This window comes from Giraffa tippelskirchi, chromosome 4 (genome assembly GCF_054371585.1).
Source record: "Giraffa tippelskirchi isolate mGirTip1 chromosome 4, T2T-mGirTip1v1.2.pri, whole genome shotgun sequence".
Classification (NCBI taxonomy): domain Eukaryota; kingdom Metazoa; phylum Chordata; class Mammalia; order Artiodactyla; family Giraffidae; genus Giraffa; species Giraffa tippelskirchi.
This window is the reverse complement of record NC_137278.1, coordinates 201634440-201660127: the sequence shown is the minus strand read 5'-3', so window position 1 is coordinate 201660127 and position 25688 is coordinate 201634440. Positions and strand designations below refer to the sequence as shown.

Sequence of the window (25688 nt, the reverse complement as noted above, 5' to 3'; positions counted from 1 at the left end):
GCTCTGAACCCTCTTAGAGACCATAGCGGCACTAGAGGGTAGGGCCATCATCGCAGTGTTTAAATTTTGTTACATTAAAAATGAAAAGTTCGAATACACATGGACTCACATTTCAAAAGTCAAAAAACACGAAAAGGGATCCTGTAAAAGGTTTAGACCCTCCTCTACTCCCCCGCTCTCCCATCTTTCCACCCATTTTTCCCACCACCTTTACTAGTTTCTTGTGTTTCTTTGCAAATTAAACAAATTCACGTGTAAACTCTGTTTTCTTTTCTGTGATGAAAGATGCACATTGCTCACCTGTCCTGAGCTTTGCTTTTAGTTGAGGGGCCCCCCACTTCCTCCCACCCCATCATCCTCTGTCTCACTCAGGATTTGGGGATGGGGTGGGGGAGACACACCACAGCTTAATAAACAAGGTCCTCTACCTGACACTGGGATTCTTTTCTTTCAAATGTGTGTGTGGGTGTGTGTTAGTCGCTCAGTTGTGTCTGACTCTTTGATCCCATGGAGTGTAGCCTGCCTGGCTCCTCTGTCCATGGGATTCTCCAGGCAAGAATACTGGAGTGGATTGCCATGCCCTCCTCTCTTTTCAAATATATGTTAGGCTAAACTCTTGGAACTTCCCAGCCAGTCCAGTGGTAAGGACTTCATGCTTTCACTGCTAAGGGTGCAGGTTCAATCCCTGGCAGCCTGGCTAAGATCCCTCAAGCTGCAAGGTCCGGCCAGGCCAAAAAAATTAAAAAACTCAAAAAGCCAAAACTCTTGCAATATAATAAATAGCTAATTTATGCAATGAATGAATAAAGGACCAGGTGACAGAAGCCCTGAGGGCACGTTCCGGGGCTTATAGACACCACCCTGCCCACCTTCCTCTGAGACGGCGCCTCCACCACCTCCGCGGGTCAGAGGATGTGGAAACAGTCACCTGTGCTTCGTGGGAAGCAGGGTCTTCCTTTACATGTCAAAGCTAGAGGGTCCACGCAGGTTAGACGTAGAGATGGAAAAAAGAAAATATATGGACAACATTTGGAAGGGAAAATTAAGAAACCAGACATAAGACATAATTTTCTGTAGATGAAGGACTCTGCAACACTGCTCAGAGGGGAGTTGGAGGCCGAGGGGATCAGCGCCTCGGTCGGTCTGGGTGCGAGCTCCCAGAATGGCCTCTTCCGCCCGACCCCCTCGCCCGAACCATCCCGCGAGCTGTATCTGGGTCCCAGAGCTCTTCCAGAAAAACCCACCCTTCTTTACCCCCAATAACTTACACAAGGCCAAATGCAACAAAGCTGCCGCGACACCGGGAGAAAGTGGCAGGGTTGTTAGCTCCGATTCTAAATGGGCTACAGCCCTGCAGAGTGGGAGACCCACAAGGTAAGGGGTCCACCGTTGATGGACCCTGAGGGCATTATGCTCGGTGCACTAAGTCGGTGAAAAACAAATGCTGTGTGAGCTCACTTACACGTGGAATCTAAGAAACAGAATAACCAAGCTCACAGATCCAGAGAACCAGAGAGAGACCGAGGCCGGGTGGGGTTGCGAAATGGGAGAGGCGGGTCAAGAGGTATAAACTTCCCATTATCTGATAAATAAGACAGCTCAGACGCGGTCCCCAGAGACCGAGGCAGAACTACAGCTCCCGAGACGTCCCGCGCCAGCTCCACCCGGCCCCGACACTGAGGCAAGACTACAACTCCCGTGGTGCCTCGGGCGCCGCCGGCCTCTGATTGGCTGCGCGGCGCGCGCAGGCGGCGGCCCATGGCTGCGCTCGGCGAGGCGGCGGCGCGGTGGGCGCCGGGGCTGTGGCGGCGGGCGGTGCGCGCGGCCGCGTGGCTCCGGGGCAGGCGTTTCGCGAGCGGCGGCGCGCAGGTGAGGGCGGCGGATGCGGGGCGGGCGGCTGGAGCTCGAGGGGCCTCCCGTGCCGGACTCGGAGCTGGGTGCCCGACCTCTGGATGTCATTCCCACCTCCCCCCTCCTTGGCCGCGAGTGGCGACGTCACGTCCCCTGCCGCCCTGTCACGCGGGTCACTGTCTCCCCGGCTTCGTCCTTACAGTCCCGGGGGCGCCGCGTGACCCCGTCGTTCGCAGGGGCGACCCGGGGGCTAGGGACGCGGGACCCCAGGCAGGACCCAAGCCCCCCGGGGTCCTGACTTTCTCCACTTTCCTGGTGGCGAGAGTGGGAGGAGGAGGAAAGGATGCTGCTGCTTTCGGGGTCAGTCTTGCCCGGGCCACGCACTCCCCGTGTTACTTAAGGCAGGTTACCGCCGCCCCTTGGTTTTCACAGGGGACACCGAAACCCTCGGCTGCTTGAATCCCACAGCTGGACCCCGTATCTGGCCACCCACTCCAGTATTCTTGCCTGGAGAATCCCATGGACAGAGGAGCCTGGCGGGCTACAGTCCATGGTTTGCAAACAGTCAGATAGGACTGAGCGACTAAGCACGTTGGCATCAGGGCTAGCCCTTAGCATGCAGTGCTTTTGCAAGAGGCTACCGAGGTCACTTTGTGTGATGTAGGTGTAGTACCTGTCACAGGGACTGCGAAGATGGAGCTAGTTGGAGTGGACAGTGTCCCAAATGGTGGTTGTGCTGCTGTTGCTGAAACACACATCCACCAGTTCCAGATAAGAAGCAGAAACACAAAGGAGCATCTTAGTTGTCTCTTCATTTCAAACTAATCTTAAAACCACACTTTTAAAAATTGAAGTATAGTTGACTTACAGTATTGTGTTAATTTCAGGCATACAGCAAAGTGGTTTAGTTGTGTGTGTGTGTATACACACACATATATATTTTTTTTAGAGTCTTTTCCATTATAGGTTATGGCAGAACATCAAATATATTTCCCTATGCTATATATTAGTTCTTTCTTTATTTTATGTATAGTAGAAAACCACACATTTGATCACTGCCACAAATATGAACTTTAATTAGACCATCTAGCCTGAAACCCAGGACTAATTTAAAAAAAGAAGTGATAGAATAAAAATACAAATACAGAAGAGAATGAAAAGAAAAAAGAATGAGAAGAAAAAAATCTAATCCTATTTCCTTTGCTCTAGGAAACTTCACTTAAAAAAAATTAATGTTATTTTTTAGAGCAGTTTTAGGTTTTCAGAGAAGCTGAGCAGTAAGAGTAGAGAAGCCCCACAACCCACTCCTCCCCCATTTCCTGTTCTTAATGATGGCATGGCCTTGACTCAGTAGGTGGCTGGATGCCTGTTTCTGTGTACACACCTGAGGGTTGGAGGTAGAGGTTAGTACCCTGGAATAGATGAGGGAGTGTGCGGTCAATGCTAAATTGTCCTGAGACCTTCTTGTTCTCAGTGGCAGGATCTTGTGGGTTCTTATGTCTAAGAGAGCAACTAAGGTGTAACTATTTAGAATATGGCCACTAAGAGCAGTGAAACTATGGTCAGCTTTTGCCTTCACCAGCACAAACAAGCTGTCTTATATTTTAACTGTGTATTTAAAAAGGAAATCTAAGAACAGTATTATGAACTGCATAGACCCATCTTCCAGAATCAGCAGTTACTAGCATTTGGCTGTACTTGCTTTGCTTATCTCCCTCCACCCTCTTCTATATTGTGGCTCCATGAGTTTGAAATGAATCCTTGATTTTTTGTCATTTCAACCCTAAATTCTTATCTGTGCACCTCTAAGAAAATAAGGATATTCTGAACATAAGCACAATATGTGTGCCATGAGAGTGGCTTGATTTGGCTGACGCAAACAAAAGGAAAATAGCAAACAGGTTAGGTTGGATTTTTATGACAATTGAAAAACACCTTGTATGTTAACAGTTCATAAAATAAAAGGTAGGATGAAGTTTTAAAAAGGATAGTGTTCAACTTTGTAAATTCAAGAAATGCAGATTGAAAGGAGATTTTTTTTTTTAACTTTGAAATTAACAAGACATTTGATTCTTAACAAACTCTTTGATACTGTGAAAACCATCTTTGGCAAGGGCACCAGGGTCCATGTGAGCTGATACATGTTTTGGAAGACAGCTTGTCAGTAGGTGTTCTGTCATTGAAATGTCTGTACCCTTTTGGCTTACTACTCTTGCTTTTAAGAATCTAGCTTAAGTGCCTTCTTCAGCAGCACATATACTAAAATTGGAACGATACAGAGAAGATTAGCATGGCCCCTGCACAAGGATGACACGCAAATTCGTGAAGCGTTCCATATTTTTTAAAAAACTGGAAATAGAACTGCCATATGACCCAGCAATCCCACTGCTGGGGATACACACTGAGGAAACCAGAATTGAAAGAGACACGTGTACCCCAATATTCATCGCAGCACTGTTTATAATAGCCAGGACATGGAAGCAACCTAGATGTCCATCAGCAGACGAATGGATAAGAAAGTTGTGGTACATATACACAATGGAATATTACCTAGCCATTAAAAAAATACATTTGAATCAGTTCTAATGAGGTGGATGAAACTGGAGTGAAGTAAGAGTGAAGTATACAGAGTGAAATATACAGAGTGAAGTAAGCCTGAAAGAAAAACACCAATACAGTATACTAACGCATATATATGGAACTTAGATGGTAACGATAACCCTGTATGCGAGACAGCAAAAGAGACACAGATGTATAGAACAGTCTTTTGGACTCTGTGGGAGAGGGCAAGGGTGGGATGATTTGGGAGAATGGCATTTGGGAAATGGCATGTATATTATCATATGTGAAATGAATCGCCAGTCCAGGTTCGATGCGTGATACAGGGTGCTTGGGGCTGGTGCACTGGGATGACCCAGAGGGATGGGATGGGGAGGAAGGTGGGAAGGGGGTTCAGGATGGGGAACACATGTACACCCGTGGCAGATTCATGTCAATGTATGGCAAAACCACTACAGTATTGTAATTAGCATCCAATTAAAATAAATGAATTTATATTAAAAAAAATGAATCTAGCTTAAGGAAATGTCCATAATATGGAAAAATCAGTCAGCATGAGGAGGTTCTTTATAACGTAATTTGTAGCAGCAGAATATGGGCGAATATGGGAAAACTTAAGTGAGATAAGGGAAACCTAATAGTGGAATATTCATTCAGAATATTACGTAGCCAGAAACCTGGAGGATGTAGGGTTGTATGTACTGATGCCAAAAGAAAACCAAGAGAGACCAATGAAAAAAAGGAAGATGGGAAAAAAAGCACAGCATAGTGCCATTTGTGTGTTGGCGAAAAGATGAGAAAGTAGCACCATCCAGGAAGGGTTTCTGGGAAATACCAAGATGGATTGGCACTGGGTGGAAGAGGAAGCAGGAAACTTAACATATTTTTTCTATATCATCTGTAGCAATTGAGTGTTTTTTAAAAGCTCTGTGTGTGTTGTTATGATAAAACTTAAAAGGTGGTTATGAAGGCTGTTGTAATAGATTAAAATGCTTCATGTCAAGCAAAAAGAACAAGACACAAAATCATACATATAAGGTGCAGTCTCAGCCACGTGACAAACATAAGACTAGAAAAAGGAGATTAAAGGAAATACTGATCCGTCATGTTCAAGTCCTAGGCTTGTTTCTGAATTTCTCTATTTTACAATTAAAAAAATTCCTTTAGGGACTTCCCTGGTGGCTCCGTGGTAAAGAATCTGCCTGCTAATGCAGGAGTCGATGATTCGATCCTGGTCGGGGAAGATCCCACATCCCGTGGAGCATCTAAACCCGTTCACCTCAACTGCTGAGCCTGTGCTCTAGAGCCAGGGAACTGCAACTACTGAGCCTGTGCTCTGGAGCTGGGGAGCTGCAGCTGCTGAGCCCACCCACCACATCAACAACAGAAGCCACCGCAATGAGAAGCCCACGCATCACAACTAGAGAAACACACAACTAGCTTTCTTGCTATAACTAGAGAAAGCTCATGCAGCAACAAAGACCCAGCACAGCCGTAAATAAACAAATGAAATTAAAGTAATCCTTTATATCAGTTATGCAAAAATAACTTTAACCAAGTAGTTACATGCTTAAAAATACCTGAAAAGGCCTAATTCTCTATTGCAGATGGACCCGCCTGGCCAGCAACCCCGAGTCCTCCTCTGGAATCCGCGGTCCGGGCTGGCCCAAGGGTGGGGATGAGGCCTCCCCCAACGCCCCCCCACCCCCCTGCCCCTCTGCCTGACTCAGGCCGCTCTCGTCTCCTCTCCGTGCAGAGCCCGCCCACCTTTGGGTTGCTGTTGGACATTGATGGGGTGCTGGTGAGGGGCCACCAGGTCATCCCCGCTGCGCAGGAGGCCTTCCGCCGGCTGCTGGACCCCCAGGGGCAGCTGCGGGTGCCCGTGGTCTTCGTCACAAATGCTGGGAACATCTCACAGTGCGATAAAGCTGAGGAGTTGTCGGCCCAGCTGGGTTTCCAGGTGAGGAGGCGGTGGAGTTGGGAGGCTGAGGACCCCCTACACAGAATCCCCTGTCTGACTGCGCCCTCGCCCCAGGGTGGGGAACATTGGATGAGCCAGGGTAAACCTCCCAGACCTGCTGGAAAAATAACTTGAAGCTCAAAGGCCAGACTCAGGGGCAGAGCCCCATTAGCAGGGTCCTCTTTTATGAAAACAAGCACCGTGGACTTGGCCGTTTCCATTTTTCCTCCCAGGCCTCAGGGTCACATGTTTCTAAGTGTCCATGTGCCGGGGGGATGGTGAGGTGACAGCTCTCTTTTCTCATGAGTAGGATGGCACAGTTCAGTGAGCTCTTGTCTCTCGCCTGCCAGCAGCTCTCACTGCCCCAGCATCCACATGGCGTGTGTTGGCAGTGGATCTGGGTTTTGGAAAGAGTCCTCATGAGAACTAGAGAGTAGAGCCATTGCCGAGTGGCTGGGACACTGCTTGGGGACAAGGCTGGTTCCTCCTCTGGTGTCCAGACAGTGGTCCTTCAAGGTCACCATTAGCATAGATGCTGAGAAGCCAGGTCTTTACTTAGAACTGAAAACTCTCAGAGGCAGAGGCAGGTCTGGGCTCGTGCAAGATCCCTGTGGTTCTCCAGCAGGGCTGAGAGATCGGGGTCTCGGGAGCAGAGCAGGTGGGGCCCTTGGTGGCCGCAGCTCCTGCAGGCTCTGCTGTCCGGGCCCCTCACTCATGTTGGGGTGGCTGTGGAAGAGTTGGGCCCCCTCTGGGCCAGTTTCTCCTCCCCATGTCCCCACTGCTCCTGACGCTGTCCTTGCCTGCCTTCACCTGCGTGTCCTCTGCTCTCCTTCTCTTGGCCGCCCTGCAGGTGGAGCCCGACCAGGTGATCCTGTCCCACAGCCCCATGAAGCTCTTCTCGCAGCATCACGACATGCGGATGCTGGTGTCTGGGCAGGGGCCCCTGGTGGAAAACGCTCGAGCGTATCCTGCTGCTGCTTCCAGCTCTGCTGTCCTTGCCCAGCCGAGGGGACTGGGGCCAGGCCTGCCTGCTGCCCAAGGGAGGAGGGAGGGCGGCTCCCAGGTGTCCAGCCCTGGCGTCTGGGGATTCCTGAAAGCCAGCTCACCGCCTTGGAGCCTGCTGGGCAGCTCCCTGGAGAGTCTGACTAACCGCGGCCCGAGAGCCCAGGTGGTTCTGTGGTTCGGTTTGGACCCCACGGCCCCCTGTGCCCGGTGCGCGTCTGCATGGAGCTCACCCCCAGGCGTGCGCTTGTAAGGGTCAGTCCCTGCTCTGAAGCAGCTTGTTCATCTGCTGCTCCTGCAAACCTGAGCTGAGCACTGCCGTGGGCAGCAGCGCCCGGGGGCCAGAGCAGCACATGGCTGCTGCTTCATCAGGGCTCCTGCTGGAGGCAGCGAGAGGGGCCTTAGGACAGGAGCACGGCAGAGAGTGCTGGAGGGTGAGGCTGCAGAGTGTCCCTCACCCACTTTAGGCTGAATCCAGTCCATCGTCCAGGTGTCGTCTGGCCTGGCTTCTCCAGGCTTTGCTCAGCCAGCCTCTTTCTCACCGAGGAGTCTTCTCTCAGCCATCATCAGAGCGCTCGTGCCCCTGGCTCTGGGCCAGTGTGAGCTTGAGAACGGGGCTTCCTGTGTGCCTCTGCTCGGGGGTGCCTACCACCGGCGCCCACACCTGCGTGCAGTGCCTCCTGGCACGTGCTGGCCTCATGCACTCTGTCCGGGGTTGAGGTGGGCTTGATCGGGCCAGGGGTGCTTCCTTCACTTTCAAAGGCATCTCCCCCCGCACTCTGCCCTGGCCACTTTGCTTCCTGACCTTGCTACAGACTGGGTTTCAAGCACGTGGTCACAGTGGATGAGCTGCGAGCCGCCTTCCCTGTGCTGGACATGGTGGATCTGCAGCGGCGGCCCAAGACCACGGTAACAGGACATGCTTGGACCCCCTTTGCTGACCCTGCAGCCCCGCCCCCAGAGAGAGAGGGCACGACTGGCTGAGGACTTAGTCCCTAGATGCGCGGGGTGGGGACTGTTCTCTCTCCTTCCAGAGTCCCCTCGTCCCCTCCCGCTGGCGGTTTTGTGCTCTACCAGCTCTCCCAGAGTCACCCGAGAGGACCCTAGCCTTTGTTGAGTTGATAGCGGCTCTGCGGTCCTGAAGCCCCTTACAGAGGGCTGTCCTGGTGGGACGGCTTCCTGGGAAAGTGCAGTTCTGAGCATCTGCCCCGGCTTCTTTTGGGTTTGGTTCATACTGGAACCTTCTCTCTTCCGGCCAGTGGTCACGGGGCCTGTCACTGACCCTCTAGGGTGACCACTGTCTCCTGCTGGCCCTTCGCCCTCTCCTTCCCCGTGTGAACTCTGTGTCTCCCACACTGCAGCCTGATGACACAGTTGTTACAAAGCAGACAGGCCTCCTTCTGTTAGTCTGTGTGGCTGCCGTCCCTCCCCTGCCTCCGAGCCATGCACAGTGTGTCCTCAGCCAGGCGTCGCCCCTGCTGTCAGGACAGCACAGTGACAACCCCCAGGGACGTGCTCAGCCCAGGTCTCAGCTGGTCGTTGGCAGAGCCGAGACCTGGGCAGCTGTTCCTGGGAGGAATGGGCCCCAAGACGGCAGTCAGTGGTGGCCCCGCCCCCGGAGTGACATTAGGTTCCTGTCCATCCCGGGCTCATCTCGTTCTCGGCCGCCTGATTCCAGACCCTCACCTCCCATCCTTGCTGCAGGAAGACAGTGGAGCAGCCAAACCCTGGCTGACTTTCACACCTGGTGCCCCCGGCTGGGCGCTCTCACCCTCTCCCTGAGGATCTCCCCCTCAGCCCTGTCAACTTCTCCTCGGCCTGGGCTACACCGAGGGATCTTCTGTCTGTTGTCACATGTCCCACCCCCTGGAAACCAGGCGTGGAAGGTGACCATGGCATTGACGGCCTCTGCTTGGTCTCTTGCAGCCGCTCCCAAGGAATGACTTCCCTGCGATTGAAGGTAATGAGATCCCTGCATGATGCGGGCAGGCTCTGCACACGGCCCCGCAGCCGGACAGTGTGGGCGGGGTGCTGGACGCTGGGCTCTGGTCTCCCATCTCCCATTTACCACTTCTGAGACATTAGCTGCTAATCTTTCCTTCCCCATGCCACTTGCCTCGTTATTCCAGAAAAATCGTAAATGTAGAAAATCTAAGTGGAAAGGTACCTAGGGAACCTGGCCCAGTGTTTCTCAGCCCTGTTAAACTCAGTTCTGCCTGGGTAACAAAAATATCGTATTGTCCCACTTACTGTCCCAAGTGATCTCATAGATAATATAACTTTCCTATACACAAACATTATGGAGAAGGAAATGGCAACCCACTTCACTATTCTTGCCTGGAGAATCCTATGGGCAGAGGAGCCTGGCAGGGCTACAGTCCATGGGATCACAAGAGTCGGATACAACTTAGCGACTGAACCACCACTACCACCATACACAAATGTTAATTTACTCTAAAACCGTAATTGTATAGAAAAATAAATGTTTTTCAGTAAGGTAATCTGCGTTTCAGTATGTAATAATTACCCAAGAGGACATAGTTAAGTAAAAAATTGATCATAGCAAAAGTAGAATCCCTGGGAGTGTCACAGCTACAAACACAGTGTGTTCACAGGTGTGTAGGTGTGCTTCGGTGTGACAGACCCAGTGTGTTCACAGGTGTGTAGGTGTGCTTCAGTGTGACAGACCCAGTGTGTTCACAGGTGTGTAGGTGTGCTTCGGCGTGACAGACGCAGTGTGTTCACAGGTGTGTAGGTGTGCTTCGGCGTGACAGACGCAGTGTGTTCACAGGTGTGTAGGTGTGCTTCGGTGTGACACATGCATTGTAGTTACAGGTGTGTAGGTGTGCCTCATTGTGACTCAGAAGTTAGGGGCAGTGTCATCACTGGTGACGTGCTTTTCCTGATTGGGGAATAAATTTGGTAAAGTTTTGAAGAAATGAAGTACAGTCTTCTCATGACTAACATGATAGTTGCATTTTTGGAAAAAATCCGTGTTTATGAAAACCATGCCAAAAAATACATTGTGGGGAATGGAATTAAGGTTTAGGCACAGCTCACGATAAGCAGGTTGTTCTCCTGTGTGTCAGCTGTTAGTAGACCTGGGGGGACTTGACTGTGCAGGGCTGTCCTGAGCCCCTCGTGTTCTGGCCCCTCCCACAGCCCTTGCTGCGAGTGTCAGTCACTGTGACAATGAGAACAGCTCCCCGGGGTGTGCTGCCCACCGGGCCGTGGACTGGCCAGCTCCTGGTCGTGAAGCTGGCCCTGGCAGCCTATGGGCAGCTCAGCCTGCGTGCTCTGCCGGTTCTCCGTTTTATCCTCCGCAGCAGTGAGTGTCGTCCTTATGTAGTTGAGGAAGCCGAGGCTGAGACGTGCTGAGAACTAGCCTACAGTCCCAGAGGGACGTGGGCAGCATCAGGCCTGTGACCCTGTCTCCCCACCGTGTTGCTGACTGGCTCTGAGGCTTGGGGGACCTGACCAGGTGGCTGAGGTGCTGGGCCAGGGTCGGTCAGCTGGGACTACTGCTCTTCTGCTTTTAACCCTTGGGATGGCCCGGTGGACGCGTGAAGGAACCTCAGGAGCTCCTCCTGGCTCAGCCGAGCCGGTGCCCTCTCCAGGGCCATGCACCCCGGGGAATGGCTGGGGCCGGGCACAGCGGGACTCCCCGAGGGGCTCCCCATGCCCTGGCTCACCCTCCGCACTCTGCAGGGGTGCTCCTCCTGGGGGAGCCCGTGCGCTGGGAGACGAGCCTGCAGCTGATCATGGACGTCCTCCTCAGTGACGGGAACCCCGGCACAGGTCTGGCGACGGCCCCCTACCCCCACCTCCCCGTCCTGGCCAGCAACACGGACCTCCTCTGGATGGCCGAAGCCAAGATGCCCAGGTGAGGACACGGGGTCCCCGCCTCCAGCTGCTGGTGGCTCCTCAGACATCTGGGTGCTCTGAGCTCAGACCCCTTTCTCTAGGCCCCGGGGTTGCTATGGTAACCTGGCCTCTGGGAGGGGTCTCCAGGGTCACTTCACATACTGAGTAGTAAAGGAACATTGCCGCTTACTGAGCACGGAAGGTGGATCGAGGTGGGGGTTACCCCCCCGCCCCCGCTTGCCCGCCAGTGTCCAGCAGGACGGCTCCTTTTGGCTCTCGGAGCCTGAGCGGTGCTCAGCCCCTGTTGTCCACGCCCACCCCTCCCCACTTTCACCCAAGGTGCTGGTTCTCCCACCTCTTGGTGTCCTTCTGCCTGTAAGACGTGGGGGAGGGAAGAGGATTTTGAGGCCCTGGGCTCCGGGGAGGGCCCTCACCCCACCCTGTCCGGCCAGGCTGAGCACAGCACAGACCGCAGTTTTGCTGACCCCCAGGTGGCCTCCCTGGAAAGGCAGCTGCTGGTGCTGTTGGGCTTGTCTGGGGCCACAGGCGAACAAGTGACATCTCTCCCCCACCTGCCTCCGGGTGAGCTGTGTGGTGGGTCTGTCACTGGTGCGGGGGCCAACTCCGAGCCACCATGCAGCCGCCCACGGGGGACTGGTCACTGTGTTTGCTCTCGTTGCTTTCTTGCAGTGCGGTTCCGCAGCTCGTGGTCAGGCATGTCTTCTGGGACAGTCTTCCTAGAGTTCAGGTTTGCTGACGCTAGGTGAAGGGAGTGGGTTATGTAGGACCAAATGGCAGGAGGCGACTTATTGTTTATAAAGCCAATTTGATGTCACTTGTTCATTCAGTGATGTCACTTGTTCATTCAGTAATGTCAAAATGGAAACCCTCCCGGCAGGTTTGGCCACGGGACCTTCCTGCTGTGCCTGGAGGCCATTTACCGCAAGCTGACGGGCCGGGAGCTGTGCTACACGGGCCTCACGGGCAAGCCCAGCCTCCTCACCTACCGGTACGCCGAGGGCCTGCTGGCACGGCAGGCGGCGCGGCGGGGCTGGGCCGCCCCCATCCGGAGCCTCTACGCTGTGGGGTGAGCCCTGCACCCCCCACACCTTATGTCTCCCTCCTCCCCCATGCTTGTGCCCTGGCCCTCCTCCACCCCAAGTGGACAGCACCCTGCCCGCTGCCCGCCTCACTCAACTGGGTCCTCTCTCCCCAGCGACAACCCCATGTCCGACGTCTACGGAGCCAACCTGTTCCACCAGCACCTGCAGACGCAGCAGGAGGGGGCGGCCCGGAGCTGCGCCTCCATCCTGGTGTGCACGGGTGTGTACGGTCCTCAGGCCTCCAGCCCCACTGCGCCCGCCCCGGGCAGCAAGGGGTCTCCGTTCCACGGACACCGGGACTTCGGCTTCAGGCCCGAGCTCCTGCAGGCAGCCCACGTGGTCAGCGACTTGCACGAAGCTGTGCGGCTGGTCCTCCGCAAGGAGGGCTGGGCTCTCTAGAGCCCAGGGATGGGGGTGGGATGGGGGTGGGCCTGCCGGCTGTCCCCCAGCCCCTCCCCTGCCCCTGCAGACAGCGTCCTCACCTGGTGGGGTCTTCGGCAGAAGGGAGGTGCTGTGGGTCTCTGCCCACTGCCAGCATGGGCTGTGACTCTCAGACCCTATTTCGTATGGTGTTTTAACTTACTGCCCAGAGACTTTGGACCTATTTTTTTTTTTAAGTTAAAATAATTGTACAATAATAAATATCCATTTTGCTGTGTCTTGTGATGCTCTGTCGGGAATGCACTAAAAAGTCCCATGGGGAAGGATGGTGGGGGAGTGGAGTGGGTGACCTGAGGCACTGGTGAGAGCGTGGACCCCGGCCCACTGCAGTCTGGGCCTCGAGCCCGGTCTGTGCAGGACCGAGTCTGGCCCAAGCCTCACCATGGACTTAACCACTTCCCTGATGTGGAAAGAAAGAGGGGCCGTTCCTACGGTGACTTTAGAAAGTGTCTCATGTTCCTTGCTGCTCTCGCAGTCATCCCGGTCATCCCATGCCTCTCCTCCAGGATTGTGGCCCCCACTTGCCACGTGCCCGCCCCCAGCCAGCCCCAGTCCCCATCCTACTGCAGCTGATACAGCCCGCTGCTCCCTCCCTCTGTGAAACTCTTCCCTGGGCTGCTCCTGGGAGGGGCGAGGGGGAGGACGAATGACATGTGCCCTGTCCCTGAGCAGGACCATGTCCACAGGCCCTGCAGGAGCCCCCCCCCCCGCAGGCAACAGCAGCTCCTCCTCACAGGCAGCCCACCCTCGCCTGCAGAACCCCTCCAGCCCTGACACCCCTCACAGGCCCAGTCAGAGCGGAGCTTTGATCTCGTCTCTTATCAGGTCCCTGCCCCCCCAGTCAGGTTACTCTAGGGCTCCCACAGGTCCTCCTGCCTCGGGGCCTCTGCACTCGCCATTCCCTTACTTCCCACATCCACGAAGCTCCATCCCTTTTTCAGGATCTGGGAATATGACCCCCTTAGAGGGACTCCCTCAAATTCCAGTAAGAACAGGGCCTTCCCTGCTGGTCCAGTGGGTAGGACGCCGGCTTCCACTGCAGGACACAGGGGTTCCGTCCCTGGGTGGGGAACTCAGATTCCTGGTGCGGCAGACAAAAACAGAAAACAAGACAAAATCGCTCTCTCCCCTGTCCTGTGTCATCTTCCCTGAGGGCCCCATCACCCTGTGACTTGTGTTCACTCCTTATTCTACGTCTTCTCCTAAAAGACGCGCTCTGTGCACTGTCCACACTGGTGCCTTCTTGGGTCCCATCACCCACATGCTAGGCACATGGCAGGACTGCAGACCCACAGGCAGGTGTGGCTTCTCTCCCTCCTGTTCCTGGGGGAGGGCAGGGGCCCCAGCCGCAGTGATCCCCACTCCTCTCCAGATCCTTCCCGTCTGTAGATGGTGGACTTCACGAAGGAGCTGTTGTAGGCACCACGCTGCGCTGTTTAGGATTTTCTTCGACTGCCTGTCTCAAGCCTGACCACAGCGTCTTCAACGCTGTCTAAGCATCATGGCATTTGGGGCAGGCATCTCAAGGACTCTGCTGCCCACCCTGCTGGCCTGCAGGCCTGCCCACCTGCGACATGGATGGCCTCAGCATCTCAGCCACGTTCCACGGAGAGAAGAGGGCAAAGATGGAGCAGGTGGCGCTGCAGTCCCTTTAAAGAACTTTCCTGCAATGCGTCTTCCCTGCTGGTCCAATGGCTAAGAGTCCCTGCTCCTAACGCCAGGGGCCCAGGTTAGATCCCAGGTCAGGGAATTAGATCCCACATGTCACTACTAGGAGTTCCTGTCACTAAAAGATCCTGCAAGCCACAACTAAGACCTGCGAGCTCTCCCTGGGCCTAGGAGGCCCCCAAGAGTGAAGGGAGAGTGCAGCAGGAACGGGAAGCCACGCTGGGTGTGGCCGAGGGCAAGGTCTTGCCGCAGCCCCAGGCTGAAGGGATGGGGTGACAGTGTGCGTGTCTGCCCCCAGCTCTGCCCTGTGGCTGGCAGCTGCTCTCTCTGTGGCCCTTTCTCTCCCTTTCTAACACTTGGTTTTTCCTGAAGGTGGTAGGACCCCTTCCAGGCGGGGTGCAGGAAGGAAAGGTGACTGCAGGTCACTCACGCAGGTCAAGGGCAGGGCGGGCCCAGACCTTGGAACCAAATCCACAAGGAGCTGCTTCATTGCTCAGACCAACTGAGTGAAAAAGTTACTTTTTTGTGTTTCGAAGGAGCCAAATGAATACAAACAAGACTCCCTGAGTCAGTCTGCACAGGAAGTAAGCACATGTTCAGAATAAGGTGATCAGCCCAGAGCAGAAGCGGACCATGCGGTGCCCACGTGGGCCTCCAGTCCTGGCCTTGGTGCTGGAACCCCGCCCTTCCTCTGTGTCCCCGTGGTGCTGGCAACTTCTGGCCTCCCAAGAACACCCGTGGACTGAGGCAGGTGGGGAGCCAGTGGGTAGTCAGGCCTCCCCAGGAGCTAGGGTTGCTGTGGCAACCGGATGCTGCCTTGAGGGCGGATTTTTAAAATATCTCGGCTAGAATAGCTTTGTTCCCCCAATCTCTCTTGTCACTTCCCCCATACCGCGTGGTGCAGGGAGGCCGGGTCGTGTGGGGACGCCTGCCTGCTCTCTGCCGGGGGCTCCTGGCAGCTTCTGCCAGGGGCTGGAGGTGCGAGGATCGTCTCCGGCTGTGAAGGGCTGCGAGGCTGTCAGGGCTTCAGCTTTTGCTTCCAGCCTCCTCCAGCTCTTGGTTCCAAAAGCCTTCTCATTTTCTCTTTTTTCGGGAGACAGAGACGAGCGGTCTTGTTTGAAAGCCACCTCCCTCCTCCCACTGTGGCCCTCACTCCTACCAGAACAGCTGCAGCATCTGGGACCTCCCTTTGGAGCCCGAAGGGTGTTTCATCTTGTCTGCTTTTTCCTTTGTGTTTCTAACTTCCTCTTTGGCTTCATGTAGTCACTCAACAAATGCCTGCAGAGCACTTACTGAGCCCCTGAAAGAAATGAAAAACTGCCTCGTCGTGGATGAAAAACTGCCTCGTCGTGGAGAAGTTCCTCCTTGTCTTCACCCCGGATTTGGTCCTATCAGATTTCAAACATTTTTAAAATGTTACAGTAAATTAAGACAGTGTTCTCTTGGCAGAGGATGGGATACAAACCAATGGGACAAAAGAGCACTCAGAAACACGTATGTTGAAAATACGACTTAACGCACTCAAGGTGTTTCTCACTCATTTCATAGACTTATGTGGGCCAGGTGCTGTTCTTGGCCTTCCCCTCCAGGTGGTGACTCAGACATCCAGGCGCCTTCCGTCTCTCATAACAACTCTATGAAGTAGGTGCTATTAATTATTGTCCCTGTTTTACAGATGAGAAAATTGAAGACAGAGAGATCAAGTAACTTGACTAAGGTCACCCAGCTTCTGATTGGTGGAGTCAGGATTTGAACCTAGGTAGTTTAGGCCTACTGCGTATACCCTTAATTATTCTGCTATCTCCTTTATGATGAAGTTCTTTATTTCATAATAATATTCTTGAGTATAAAGTTTATTTTTTTCTAAAAAATAAATTAGCTAATATGGTCTATTAGCTAATATGGTCATGCTAGCTTTTTAAAGGCATTTTCTTTTTATCCTTTTTATTTACATATTTCATTTTTTTGGCTGTGCTGGGATTTCATTGCTGTGCAGGCTTTTCTCTAGTTGCGGTGAACTGGGTCTTCTCTTGCTGTGGAGCACAGGCTCTAGGCGTGTAGGCTTTAGTAGTTGCAGCTCAAAGGGCTTAGTTGCCCCACGGCATATGGAATACTCCCAGGCCAGCGATCGAACCAGTGTCCCCTGCATTGGCACGCGATTCTTACCCATTGTACCACCAGGGAAAGCCCTAGAAATATTTCTTATAAAAGCATATAGCTGGGAATTAAAAAAAAATTGAATCCAATCATCTCTCTTACTTAATAGGACATTTATTGTGATTACTGATATATTTAACTTTATTTTTTTAAACCATCCTTTGCATTCTGGCTTGTGTTATTTCTGATGAGAAGCCTGCTGTCAATCTAACTGTTGTTCCATGATTTACTGTCATGATTTCTCTGAAGATCCTTTCCTGTAGATGCTCTCTAGTTTCACATCCAAGCATCTAGGAGCATGTTTATTTTTATTCATCCTGTTTAGGATTCATTGTGATGCTTAAATCTGTGGACTGGAGAAGTTTTCACCAATTTTAGAAAATTCTCAGCTGTAATTTCTTTATTATCTTTCCCTGACTCTTTCAAGTTTCTCCTTCTGGAATTTCTATTAGGCATATTTTGGATCTTCCCAATCTACTCAGTTTGTCTTTGGAATATGTTACCACTTCTAGCTCTCTCTACCGCATTCTAGAGATATTCTTCAGATATATATTTTTATTCATTTTTATTGGAGCATGGTTGCTTTACAATGTTGTGTTGATTTCTTCTGCACAGCAAAGTGAATTAGTTATACATATATTCCCTCTTCAGATAATATTATTAAAGTTACTAAGTCTTTTTAGTTGTATCTAATGTGCTGCTTAATCCATCTATTAATGTTTTTCAATTACTATATATTTGAAGTCTGAAGTTGTTTTTTAAAAAAAATCTTCATTTTTTTTGGTACTAAGAGTTTTCTTTTTTCCTAGTATAACATTTAATTCCTTTAACAATTTTTAAACTGTTCTTTAAAAATATTTATTTATTTGGCTGTGCCAGGTCTTAGTTGCAGCGCATGGGATCTAGTTCCCTGACCAGGGATTGAACCCTGGGCCTCCTGCATTGGGAGCATGGAGTCTTAGCCACTGGACCACCAGGGAAGCCCCTTAAATGGTTCTTTGAATTATTTTCTTAGTAGTTGCTCTAAAGCTAATAATATACATTGTATCTTATGATTTATACCAATGTAATTTCAGTGAGAAATAGAAAACATGCTTCTATGTGTTTTATTTCTGTTCCCCTCTTATTGCTGTAGGAGGTAGATGTATATATGTTACAAACCAAATAATAACAGTCTTACAATTGTTACTTTTATCTAATCTTATGTCTTAAAGAAGCTGAGATCTAGTCTCCCTCTATAGGAGAGAACCTATATATTTATAAAGTCTGTGCTATTAAACCTTGGTGCTGGGGGTGGGGGTGATCCTGCCTACTGAGTTTCTCGGGCTGCTTAGCTGACAGGGCGTGTCTTCTCCTTCTCAATCCATCCCGGCCTCCCTGCTCCAGGAGGACGAGGTATCAGGTCTCCAAACAAGCTTTACCTGGTGTCCCCCTCCACCCCCCTGGCGTTTAATAAGTGCTCAGGGAAATGGTTTTTGGATTGAAACCTGCTTAGTTTGTCCCCCACTCCCAGGCTGCCATCCTAGGCTTATGAGAAGGAGTGTGATGGGCAGGTAAGAACACTGGGCTAGGAGTCGCAGGTCTGGGAGCAAAGTGCCCTCCCTCTGACTCTGTCCCTGGGTATCGTATGTGAGACGTAAGCACAGACCCTGGGAGCCTGGGAGCTGCTTGGCGAGTGTGTCTTCCCGTTTCCAGGTCCCTATGGGATGTTTGCACTCAATTTATACATGAGAAGGTCTTAACTTCCTTCTTCTCATCCCAGCCACATCTTTGTCAAGCTTCTCCCAGGCTGAAATGAAGGCTCTCTCTGTGCATGTGTGCATTCGAGTGTGTACACAGATCAGACATAACCCACTGCAAAACCGAGGACCCTCCAGTACTCAGACCGTTGGCATACTCCATCATGTGCCCTGATTTCTCATCCTTCTTTTCTGTGACCTTTTTATTCAGGGCCTCAGACCTGAAAGAAATGGGGCTAAAGAATCTCATTCAGAAGTTACTCTGAGTGACTGGAGTCCGATCCCTAGAAATGCAAGGATAACTTCAAAGACCTGGTACAACCCAAGTTCCCAGGGAGGAGACCTATCCTCAGGGAGGGTCTGGGCGAGGGCTGGCATGATGGGTGAAGGCAGGAGGGAGCCAAGTGGGTGGCCAGAGTAGCAGGCCTGGGCTGGGGTGAGGACAGAGCCATCAGTGTTAGCTCAGGAGCCCAGTTCTTTGCCTTCATCAGCGTCTCTGCTTCTTCTCCTGCTCAGTTCACTTGAGTAGGAATTATAGGCCAGTTTTCAGGTTAGCTGCTGGCTGGTGTTCTCCCTGGGGGGAGGCTGGGAGCCTGGCTGTAATCATTCCCATTAGCAGTTGGCAGCTCCCCAGCCCGCTTTTTCACCTGGACCTGCTGTGACACTCTTGAGTGCCCCTCCCACTGCCCCGGGTGGGTGGCCTCGGTGCCAGCTGGCAGGGCTAAATCTCTCATGCCGTGAAGCCTGTGCCCAGCTCCAAGGACCGCTGTTCCCAACAAGAGCCGCTTAGCTCCCTGGCGCTTGGCGAAGCCCAGAGCTGTCGGGCAGCAGAGCTCCCAGTGTGGTCTCGGGAAGGGATCGAGCCCAGAAAACAATCAACAGTGGCCTGAGCTGGTAGGTGTCCCCAGGGGTGGAGACATGAGCAATTGTAATGATGACACCACTTACCTTTCACACATTCTGCACCATGAACTGCGCCAAACCCTCCCAGCTCATGACCTCCTAATACAACAGCCTGGGAAGGCAGATGTTGGTCCCCTTTCACAATTGGATAATCTGAGGCTCAGCGAGATGAAATAAGACCACACAGGCCCAGTGGTAGAGCTGAGACCACCAACCCAGGGCTCAGCTCCCCCACCACACCTGTTGGGCCCGCATGAGGACTGGACACAGAACATGTGAGCACCAGGGGCATGCTGTGAGTGTGAAACCCCACGTCCACTTGTGGACTGGTGGGACAGAGCTCTGTCCCCTGCCTGGCCATAGCATTCAGCATCACTGCTGTGGGCCTTTGTGTCCATCGACGCACCTATACCTCTAGGTGTTTCTTTATTTTTCCTCTGCAGCTACCTCTTCCTGTTGATTCCCATTCCCACCTTAAGAACCTCAGAGAATACTGGGCACCAGCTTGGCTGGGGCCACACAAACCGTCCTCTTTCTGCTCCTTTCTTCCCAGCATTTGTATTCAGAGAGCTGCTCCGGGCCCTGCAGGTTGGTACCTCCCCCAGGGTGGCCACTGAACCAAGTGGGCAAGGGACATAAGTATGTAGAAATATATGTCTGTTTATGGTCCTTGTAATCAGTATGGCCTGACTCTTCCCGTGGTTTTAACGGCCTTAGGGAGAGGCAGGGTGGCCCAGTGGAGAGTGGAGAGGGCACTGGAGGAAGCAGAGGCCCTGGTGCCTGCAGAGCAAATCTGCCCTGGTGCCTGCAGTGGTCCGAGCCTAGTTGCTCACAAGCACGGTCTACACTGAGACCAAGGCCACCCGGTCCCTAAAGCCCAGGGGTTCAGCGGGTAGAACCTCGCGATCACATCCCATCTCGCCCCCGCGTTCCCACGGGGCGCCCCCGCGTCCCCACGGGTTCCGAGGCAGCGTCCTCCTCGCTTCCCCCCAGCTCCGCGCCCAGCCGTTTCAACCCTCCTTCCCGCCGACCCCGCGGCTCGGCTCTCCCCCTCCCGGCCCCGAATCCAATCCCGGTCTCCCTGCCCCGCCCCCAGCTCTTGGCTGGGCCGCCCCGCGCGCCGTCACCGCCGCCGTCACCGCGCGCGCCCGGCCGCGGGGTACGGCTCCGGCGCGCGGCTCCGGCCGGGGAGGCGGGAGGGAGCTGAGGACAATGCGCCCCGCGCCCGGCGCCCCCCGCGCGGCCCCGCCCCCAGCCCGGCGGCAGCCCCGGTTCCTGCGCGGCCGGAGCGGCTCGGGCAGCAGCGGCGGCACCGGCGGCGGCAGCAGCAGCAGCGCGGGCGCCGAGAGGGAGGACGACGACGAGAGCGCCAGCATCAGCAGGCCGCTGGTGTCCGCCGAGCCCCCGGGGACCCCCGCCGCCTCCCGCGCCTCCACGCCCACCTCCGCGCGCAGCATGACCGCCGCCGACCTGGGCGCGGGCGCCGTGGCCGGGGCCGTCGGGGGTGCGGGCGGCTCCGGCACCGGCCCCGGCCCCTCCTGCCGTTCGTGTTGCGGTTGCTGCGGGCGCCGGGCCCGGTCGGGCCGCGGGGGTGGGCGCCGCGGCTGCTCCTCCGGCTCGGGCTGCCGCTGGGGCTACCAGGCGCTGTCCGTGGCGCTGCTGCTGGCGCAAGGCGGCCTGCTGGACGTGTACCTCATCGCCGTCACGGACCTGTACTGGTGCTCCTGGGTGGCCACCGACCTGGTGGTGGCGGCGGGCTGGGCCATCTTCTTCGCCAAGAACAGCCGGGGCCGTCTGAGCGGCGCACACGCCCACCACCCGCATCACCCGCACGCGGCGCCCCTGCACCTGCCGGCCGCCCCCGCCGGGGCTGCGGGCGCCAAGGCGCGTGGCGCGCGCGGGGGCGCGGGTGGCCCGGGGCAGATGGGGCCGGCCGGGGCGGCCGGCGAGTTCGCCTTCGCCTACCTGGCTTGGCTCATCTACTCCATCGCCTTCACGCCCAAGGTGGTGCTAATCTTGGGCACGTCCATCCTGGACCTCATCGAACTGCGCGCGCCCTTCGGCACCACGGGCTTCCGCCTCACCATGGCGCTTTCGGCGCCGCTGCTCTACTGCCTGGTGCGGGCCATCGGCGAGGCGGGTGCCGCCCCCGGCTCCGCGGGCCCCCTGCTCCTGCAGCCGCAGCGGCACCGCGCCGCCGGCTGCTTCCTCGGCACGTGCCTGGACCTGCTGGACAGCTTCGCGCTGGTGGAGCTGATGCTGGACGGCCGCGCGCCGCTGCCCGCGCACCTGCGCTACCTGCTCCTCGCCGTCTACTTTCTCGCGCTCGCCTCGCCGGTGCTCTGGCTCTACGAGCTCCACGCCGCCGCCTCGCCCCGGGCCCGGGCCTCGCGGCCGGGCGGCTGCAGCTGTCTCCTGCGCCTCCTGGGCAGCTGCCTGGTGGACGCGCCCTTGCTGGCACTGCGCTGCCTGCTGGCCCTGAGCTACCAGCAGCCGCTCTCCGTCTTCATGCTCAAGAACCTCTTCTTCCTCGGCTGCCGCGGCCTGGAGGCCCTGGAGGGCTGCTGGGACCAGGGGCTGCCGACGTCCCCTAGTCGGGCCAGGTCGGGCTACGGAGCTCCGCCCTCCGCCCCTCCAGCGCCCGGAGCCCCCCAGTTGGGCCACTGCGTCTCCGAGGACGAGGGGTGCGTCCACGGCTATGTCAACACCCTGGCTGTGGCCTCCCAGAATTGAGGGGTCTGGGGGCTTGCTTTGGGGTTGGGAAAACCAGCTCCCTGTCCTCTGACCTTTCCTCACTACCTAGATCATCTGTTATTGGGGCTGAGGGCCAACGCGCCCCTCTGAGCCCTTTGGGTCAAGACTGCTTGGAGTGAGCCAACTACTGAGAGGAAGAGGAAAGTCGCCAGGCTCTGTTCTGTACACCCATTCCGAGTTCCAGCCTCCAGGGGCCCAGTGCCTCTGCTTCCTGCTTCTCCCATCTCACCCTGATTCCTCTCCCTTGTGGGGGAGAGTGGAGGAGGGGGCCCCAGGCAGGAGGCTGGATGGGACAGCTGCTTTTAGGCTGTGGTTAGTGGCCGGTGTCCCACACTTTGAAATTGACCCAGAGTCCCCTGTTCCCGGGCTGTGTCTGTTGTGTTTCATCCAGATGATAGATGCAATCTGTGTGTGTGTGTGTGTGCGTGCGTGTGCGCGCACGTGTGTTGTTTCCTTGTGTTCACCCTGTGCCCCTTGAGATCAGCAGGAGATCTGGGGAGGCCCTGTCCTCCCCACCCACACTCCTCATTCCTACCTGAATCTGTGGCCATGAATTAATTCCCAGACCGAGCTGGGCACCTGGAGACTGCCCAGGGGCCCTCCTCCGAGGGAGAAGCTCACCCAGGGTCTTCCTCGGTCCCACCCCTCTCCTCTCAGCTGTGGGGTGGGGTCCGTACTCTAAGGACCAAACTACACCCTTTCTTGGGTGAGTGAGCGTGTCTACCTCCGTGTTTTCCACTTGTGTTGCATCACACACTGATGCTGCTTGCAAAAAATAAGGACAAAGACTCAGACGTCGCATTCATCGTGGCCACTGGACCCGCTGGGGTTCGGTGCCAGTGTTATTACAGGGTCTATGGAGGATCAGCCACTGGCTGCCCTCCGTCTCTCCCTCTCTGCGCCCACAGCTCCCATCCTTCCTGAGGCTGGTTGTGGGCTGGGTCAGGTCTTGGCTCAGAACAGCTTCAGTGGGGTCCCTGGGTTGATGAGTTGAGCCACCCACGGGCTCAGGGGAGTAGGGAACCCGCCTCCCACCCCCTGCCCTTCTTCTGGGAAGCCTGGCATGGATCAGAAAGGTCCCACCTTTGTCCTCTGCTTTGTTCAAGGGAGTCCCTTGAAAGGGTGGACTACCTGGAGGAGATGGGCAAGCCCCACCCCACTCAGCCTCCCTCCCTAGTGACAGCGGCTATCCAGGGGTTGCCCACATACAGTCGTGAGGCCAGGGTACCCACTCCCACACCAGGTGACAGGATGGGGTGGGGGGGTTTGTAGGGATCGCCCCCCTCCGTGTGCTTGGGCCGCTTTGTGTGGTGTAATAAATCCCAGACAAAGTGCCCCAAGTCACGGGCTGTGGCTTGACTCTCACAGGCTGGCTTCAGTGACATGTCACTTTTGCTTCCTGTGCCTCTGTTCGGTGCTGGGGGCCAGAGAATGTTTTGGGGCCCTTCATTGTTTGGGGGGCTTGTTGACAGAAGGCAGAGACACAGGAGGGGCTGATGTCCTGAGCCTCCCTGCTCTAGGGGCGGGGGCAGGGAGGAAAATGTTTGCACTCAGTGTCGGGGCTCCCAGCCCCTCACTCACCAGGTCCAGGGTCAACTGGTTGGATTTTGCAACAAATTGTTCCTTTTTTTGCCTTCTCTCCTCTCCCAGGACTCCTCTTCTTGCCCTTTGAACTCCATGTGGTCAAAGTTCTGGGGCCTAGACCCTGGGGGGGAGCCCCTCTGTTCCCATACCCTCTCTCCAGCTTTGCTGTCTCTCTGCTACCTACTCTCCGCGTCTGAGCCATGGAGGGCCCAGGCTGGCCCCCGCCTCACCCCCTTTCTCCCCGCTGAGTGACACTGTGACATGTGGGGGGCCCCCCACTGTCGGGTGTGCTGGTGGGGGACTGCGGTGGGTTCCAAGGAGCTGCAATTCCCGGTCCGTGGAGAGACCACTGGTGCGGCTGGTTCTGGCTGCCGGCCCACGTTCACCCGGGGACAGACGTCCTCTTCCTGACACTTGGTGCCACCACTTGTGCTCAGGGGGTCAGCCCCTTCCTTCTGCCACGTTTCTCTGGAGTCCTTTTACTTACTTCCCTTGCCCCACTCACAACAAGAGATGCCCCAGAAGTTTCGTTTTTCTTGTTTTCTAGGGGGCGTCTGAGGTGCGGGGGGCCAACTGGAGATGCTGTGGTGAGCCCAGCAGGCGGGATTTACTGTCCCTGCGCCCTCCGTGCAGGTCACGGAGAAGAAGCTGGGGTTGGACCCGCGCTGCCGCCTCTAACACTGGGTGGGTCGGGCCTCTGACTACTTCCCTGTTTGGAAAGGGCTTGGCCCGGACCCACTGTACAGACGGCTGCAGAGTCCACGTTTCTTCTGGAAGAGCGAGAGCTGGCAGTCGGAGCCTGCAGGACGGAAGTGGCACCTCGCTGGCATTTATCACGTTTTTCTCTCCTTCTCTTTTTAAAAATAAAACCAGCTTCTGTTCTGAAAATTAAAAAAAAAAAACTTGAGACTTGCGACAAGCTTCCTGTGCGGTTTAAGATCGTTCCTGTCCTGGTTTCCCTGCTAAACTCTTAAATGTCACTGTGACATCTGTCATCGCTTTGCGGGTCTCTGTTCACATTCTGGGCCTGCCTTGGCTGCTTCCTTCCAGGTGGCTGGCAGGCTCTTAAGAAAGTGGCCTTGGGCATCCTCAGCTGGGCCGTGTCCCCTGTCTCTCGGCCCGAGGGTGACGCCCCGGCTCCCGTCGTTGGCTCCTTTCTGAGAAGAACTTGCCAGTGGGGGGAAAGGCTGAGAAGCCAACTTCTTAAGTCCTCTGCCCTCCTGGCACAGGCCAGAAGCAGGAGTCGTTATTGGGAAGAGGAGGGGCCGTGCCTATTTGTTTTTAGCACAGAGAGCTGGGCGGTCTGAGGGAACACCAGGTCTGTGCAGAAATAAGACCATGGTTGTAGTTCTTCTGCACAGAGACGGCCGGTGCTGTTCAAGCCACAAAGTCCAAGCGGCTCTGCCCGCGCCCGCTCAGGCCCACCTGGCCTGCGGGATCTTCCCCACTTACAGGACAGGAGCACCTACAAGCTTATAGGTGAGAGTGGGGTGACATATGTCGAGACGGTCCTTCCCTCAAAACATGGACGATCGTAACAAGTACAATAGTCACAGAGCAGCAAAGACCATGTCTTCATGTCTCCCTAAATGCAGGTAAGATGACCAATCTGACTACGTTTCTCATGGCTGAGCTGCTCAAGAGGGGAGGTCGTGTCGGGGGGCTCTTGTTCTGCAGCCAGAGGCCTGGGGTTGGGTGAGCCTGGGGCCCGGCCCTTCCAGGGAGCTTCCCCTCTGCTCCTGAGACCAGAAGGATGGAGCTGCCTGTGGGAGGCCGCACTGCAGTCAGCGAGGGAATCAGGTCTGAACCACGTGCAGTGGCCCACAGGGGCAGGAGCCACATCCCGGGAGTCCCACAGGCCCCAAGTCAGGCCCAGGAAGACTCTCCTCTCAGGCCATGGAGAGAGGAAGGAGCCGGGACACTGATTCCCACTAAGGTGTGAACAACTAAAGGTGACTCTGATGGGCAGGGCTGGACAGGGCCCTCACTGAGCAGGTCTTTGTAGGAAGGCTCCTCCCTTGTTTACTGGGAGGGGAAATTGCTCCTGCGGAGCGCAAAGGCCGCAGACAGAAACCACCTTTGTCGTCTGGTTTTGGCTAAAAA

General features: G+C 55.0%; 2 protein-coding genes and 1 non-coding gene across 5 annotated transcripts; all 3 read left to right on the top strand.

Moving 5' to 3' along the window:
* Positions 1-1750: 1750 nt before the first annotated feature.
* HDHD5 (haloacid dehalogenase like hydrolase domain containing 5) lies at positions 1751-12997 on the top strand. Of its 3 annotated transcripts, XM_081589904.1 has the most exons (10): positions 1751-1869; positions 6167-6370; positions 7221-7333; positions 8135-8281; positions 9299-9332; positions 10535-10700; positions 11081-11255; positions 11927-11984; positions 12135-12323; positions 12453-12997. In XM_081589904.1, the coding sequence occupies exons 1-10, from the start codon at positions 1759-1761 to the stop codon at positions 12915-12917; spliced, it is 1662 nt and encodes a 553-aa protein (XP_081446030.1). In that variant the 5' UTR covers positions 1751-1758; the 3' UTR covers positions 12918-12997. The 3 variants fall into 3 exon arrangements, with proteins under 3 accessions (XP_081446030.1, XP_081446031.1, XP_081446032.1); XM_081589905.1 differs by lacking the exon at positions 10535-10700 and having other exon boundaries at positions 8188-8281; XM_081589906.1 differs by lacking the exons at positions 10535-10700; positions 11927-11984 and having other exon boundaries at positions 8188-8281.
* Positions 4087-4193, top strand: LOC145503998 (U6 spliceosomal RNA). The gene has a single exon (XR_014051991.1). It is a non-coding gene; the product is annotated as a U6 spliceosomal RNA (small nuclear RNA).
* Positions 12998-20459: 7462 nt separating the features above from the next.
* Positions 20460-24493, top strand: TMEM121B (transmembrane protein 121B). The gene has a single exon (XM_081590529.1). It carries the CDS (start codon positions 20460-20462, stop codon positions 21978-21980), a length of 1521 nt encoding a protein of 506 aa, XP_081446655.1. The 3' UTR covers positions 21981-24493.
* Positions 24494-25688: the final 1195 nt, after the last annotated feature.

Bases quoted from the DNA above. Each gene is read 5' to 3' on its own strand.
- HDHD5 (XM_081589904.1), top strand. From the start codon at position 1,759: ATGGCTGCGCTCGGCGAGGCGGCGGCGCGGTGGGCGCCGGGGCTGTGG. The intron at 1,870-6,166 runs GTGAGGGCGGCG...CTCTCCGTGCAG, and splicing joins TCGCGAGCGGCGGCGCGCAG to AGCCCGCCCACCTTTGGGTT. The intron at 6,371-7,220 runs GTGAGGAGGCGG...GCCGCCCTGCAG, and splicing joins CGGCCCAGCTGGGTTTCCAG to GTGGAGCCCGACCAGGTGAT.
- TMEM121B (XM_081590529.1), top strand. From the start codon at position 20,460: ATGCGCCCCGCGCCCGGCGCCCCCCGCGCGGCCCCGCCCCCAGCCCGG.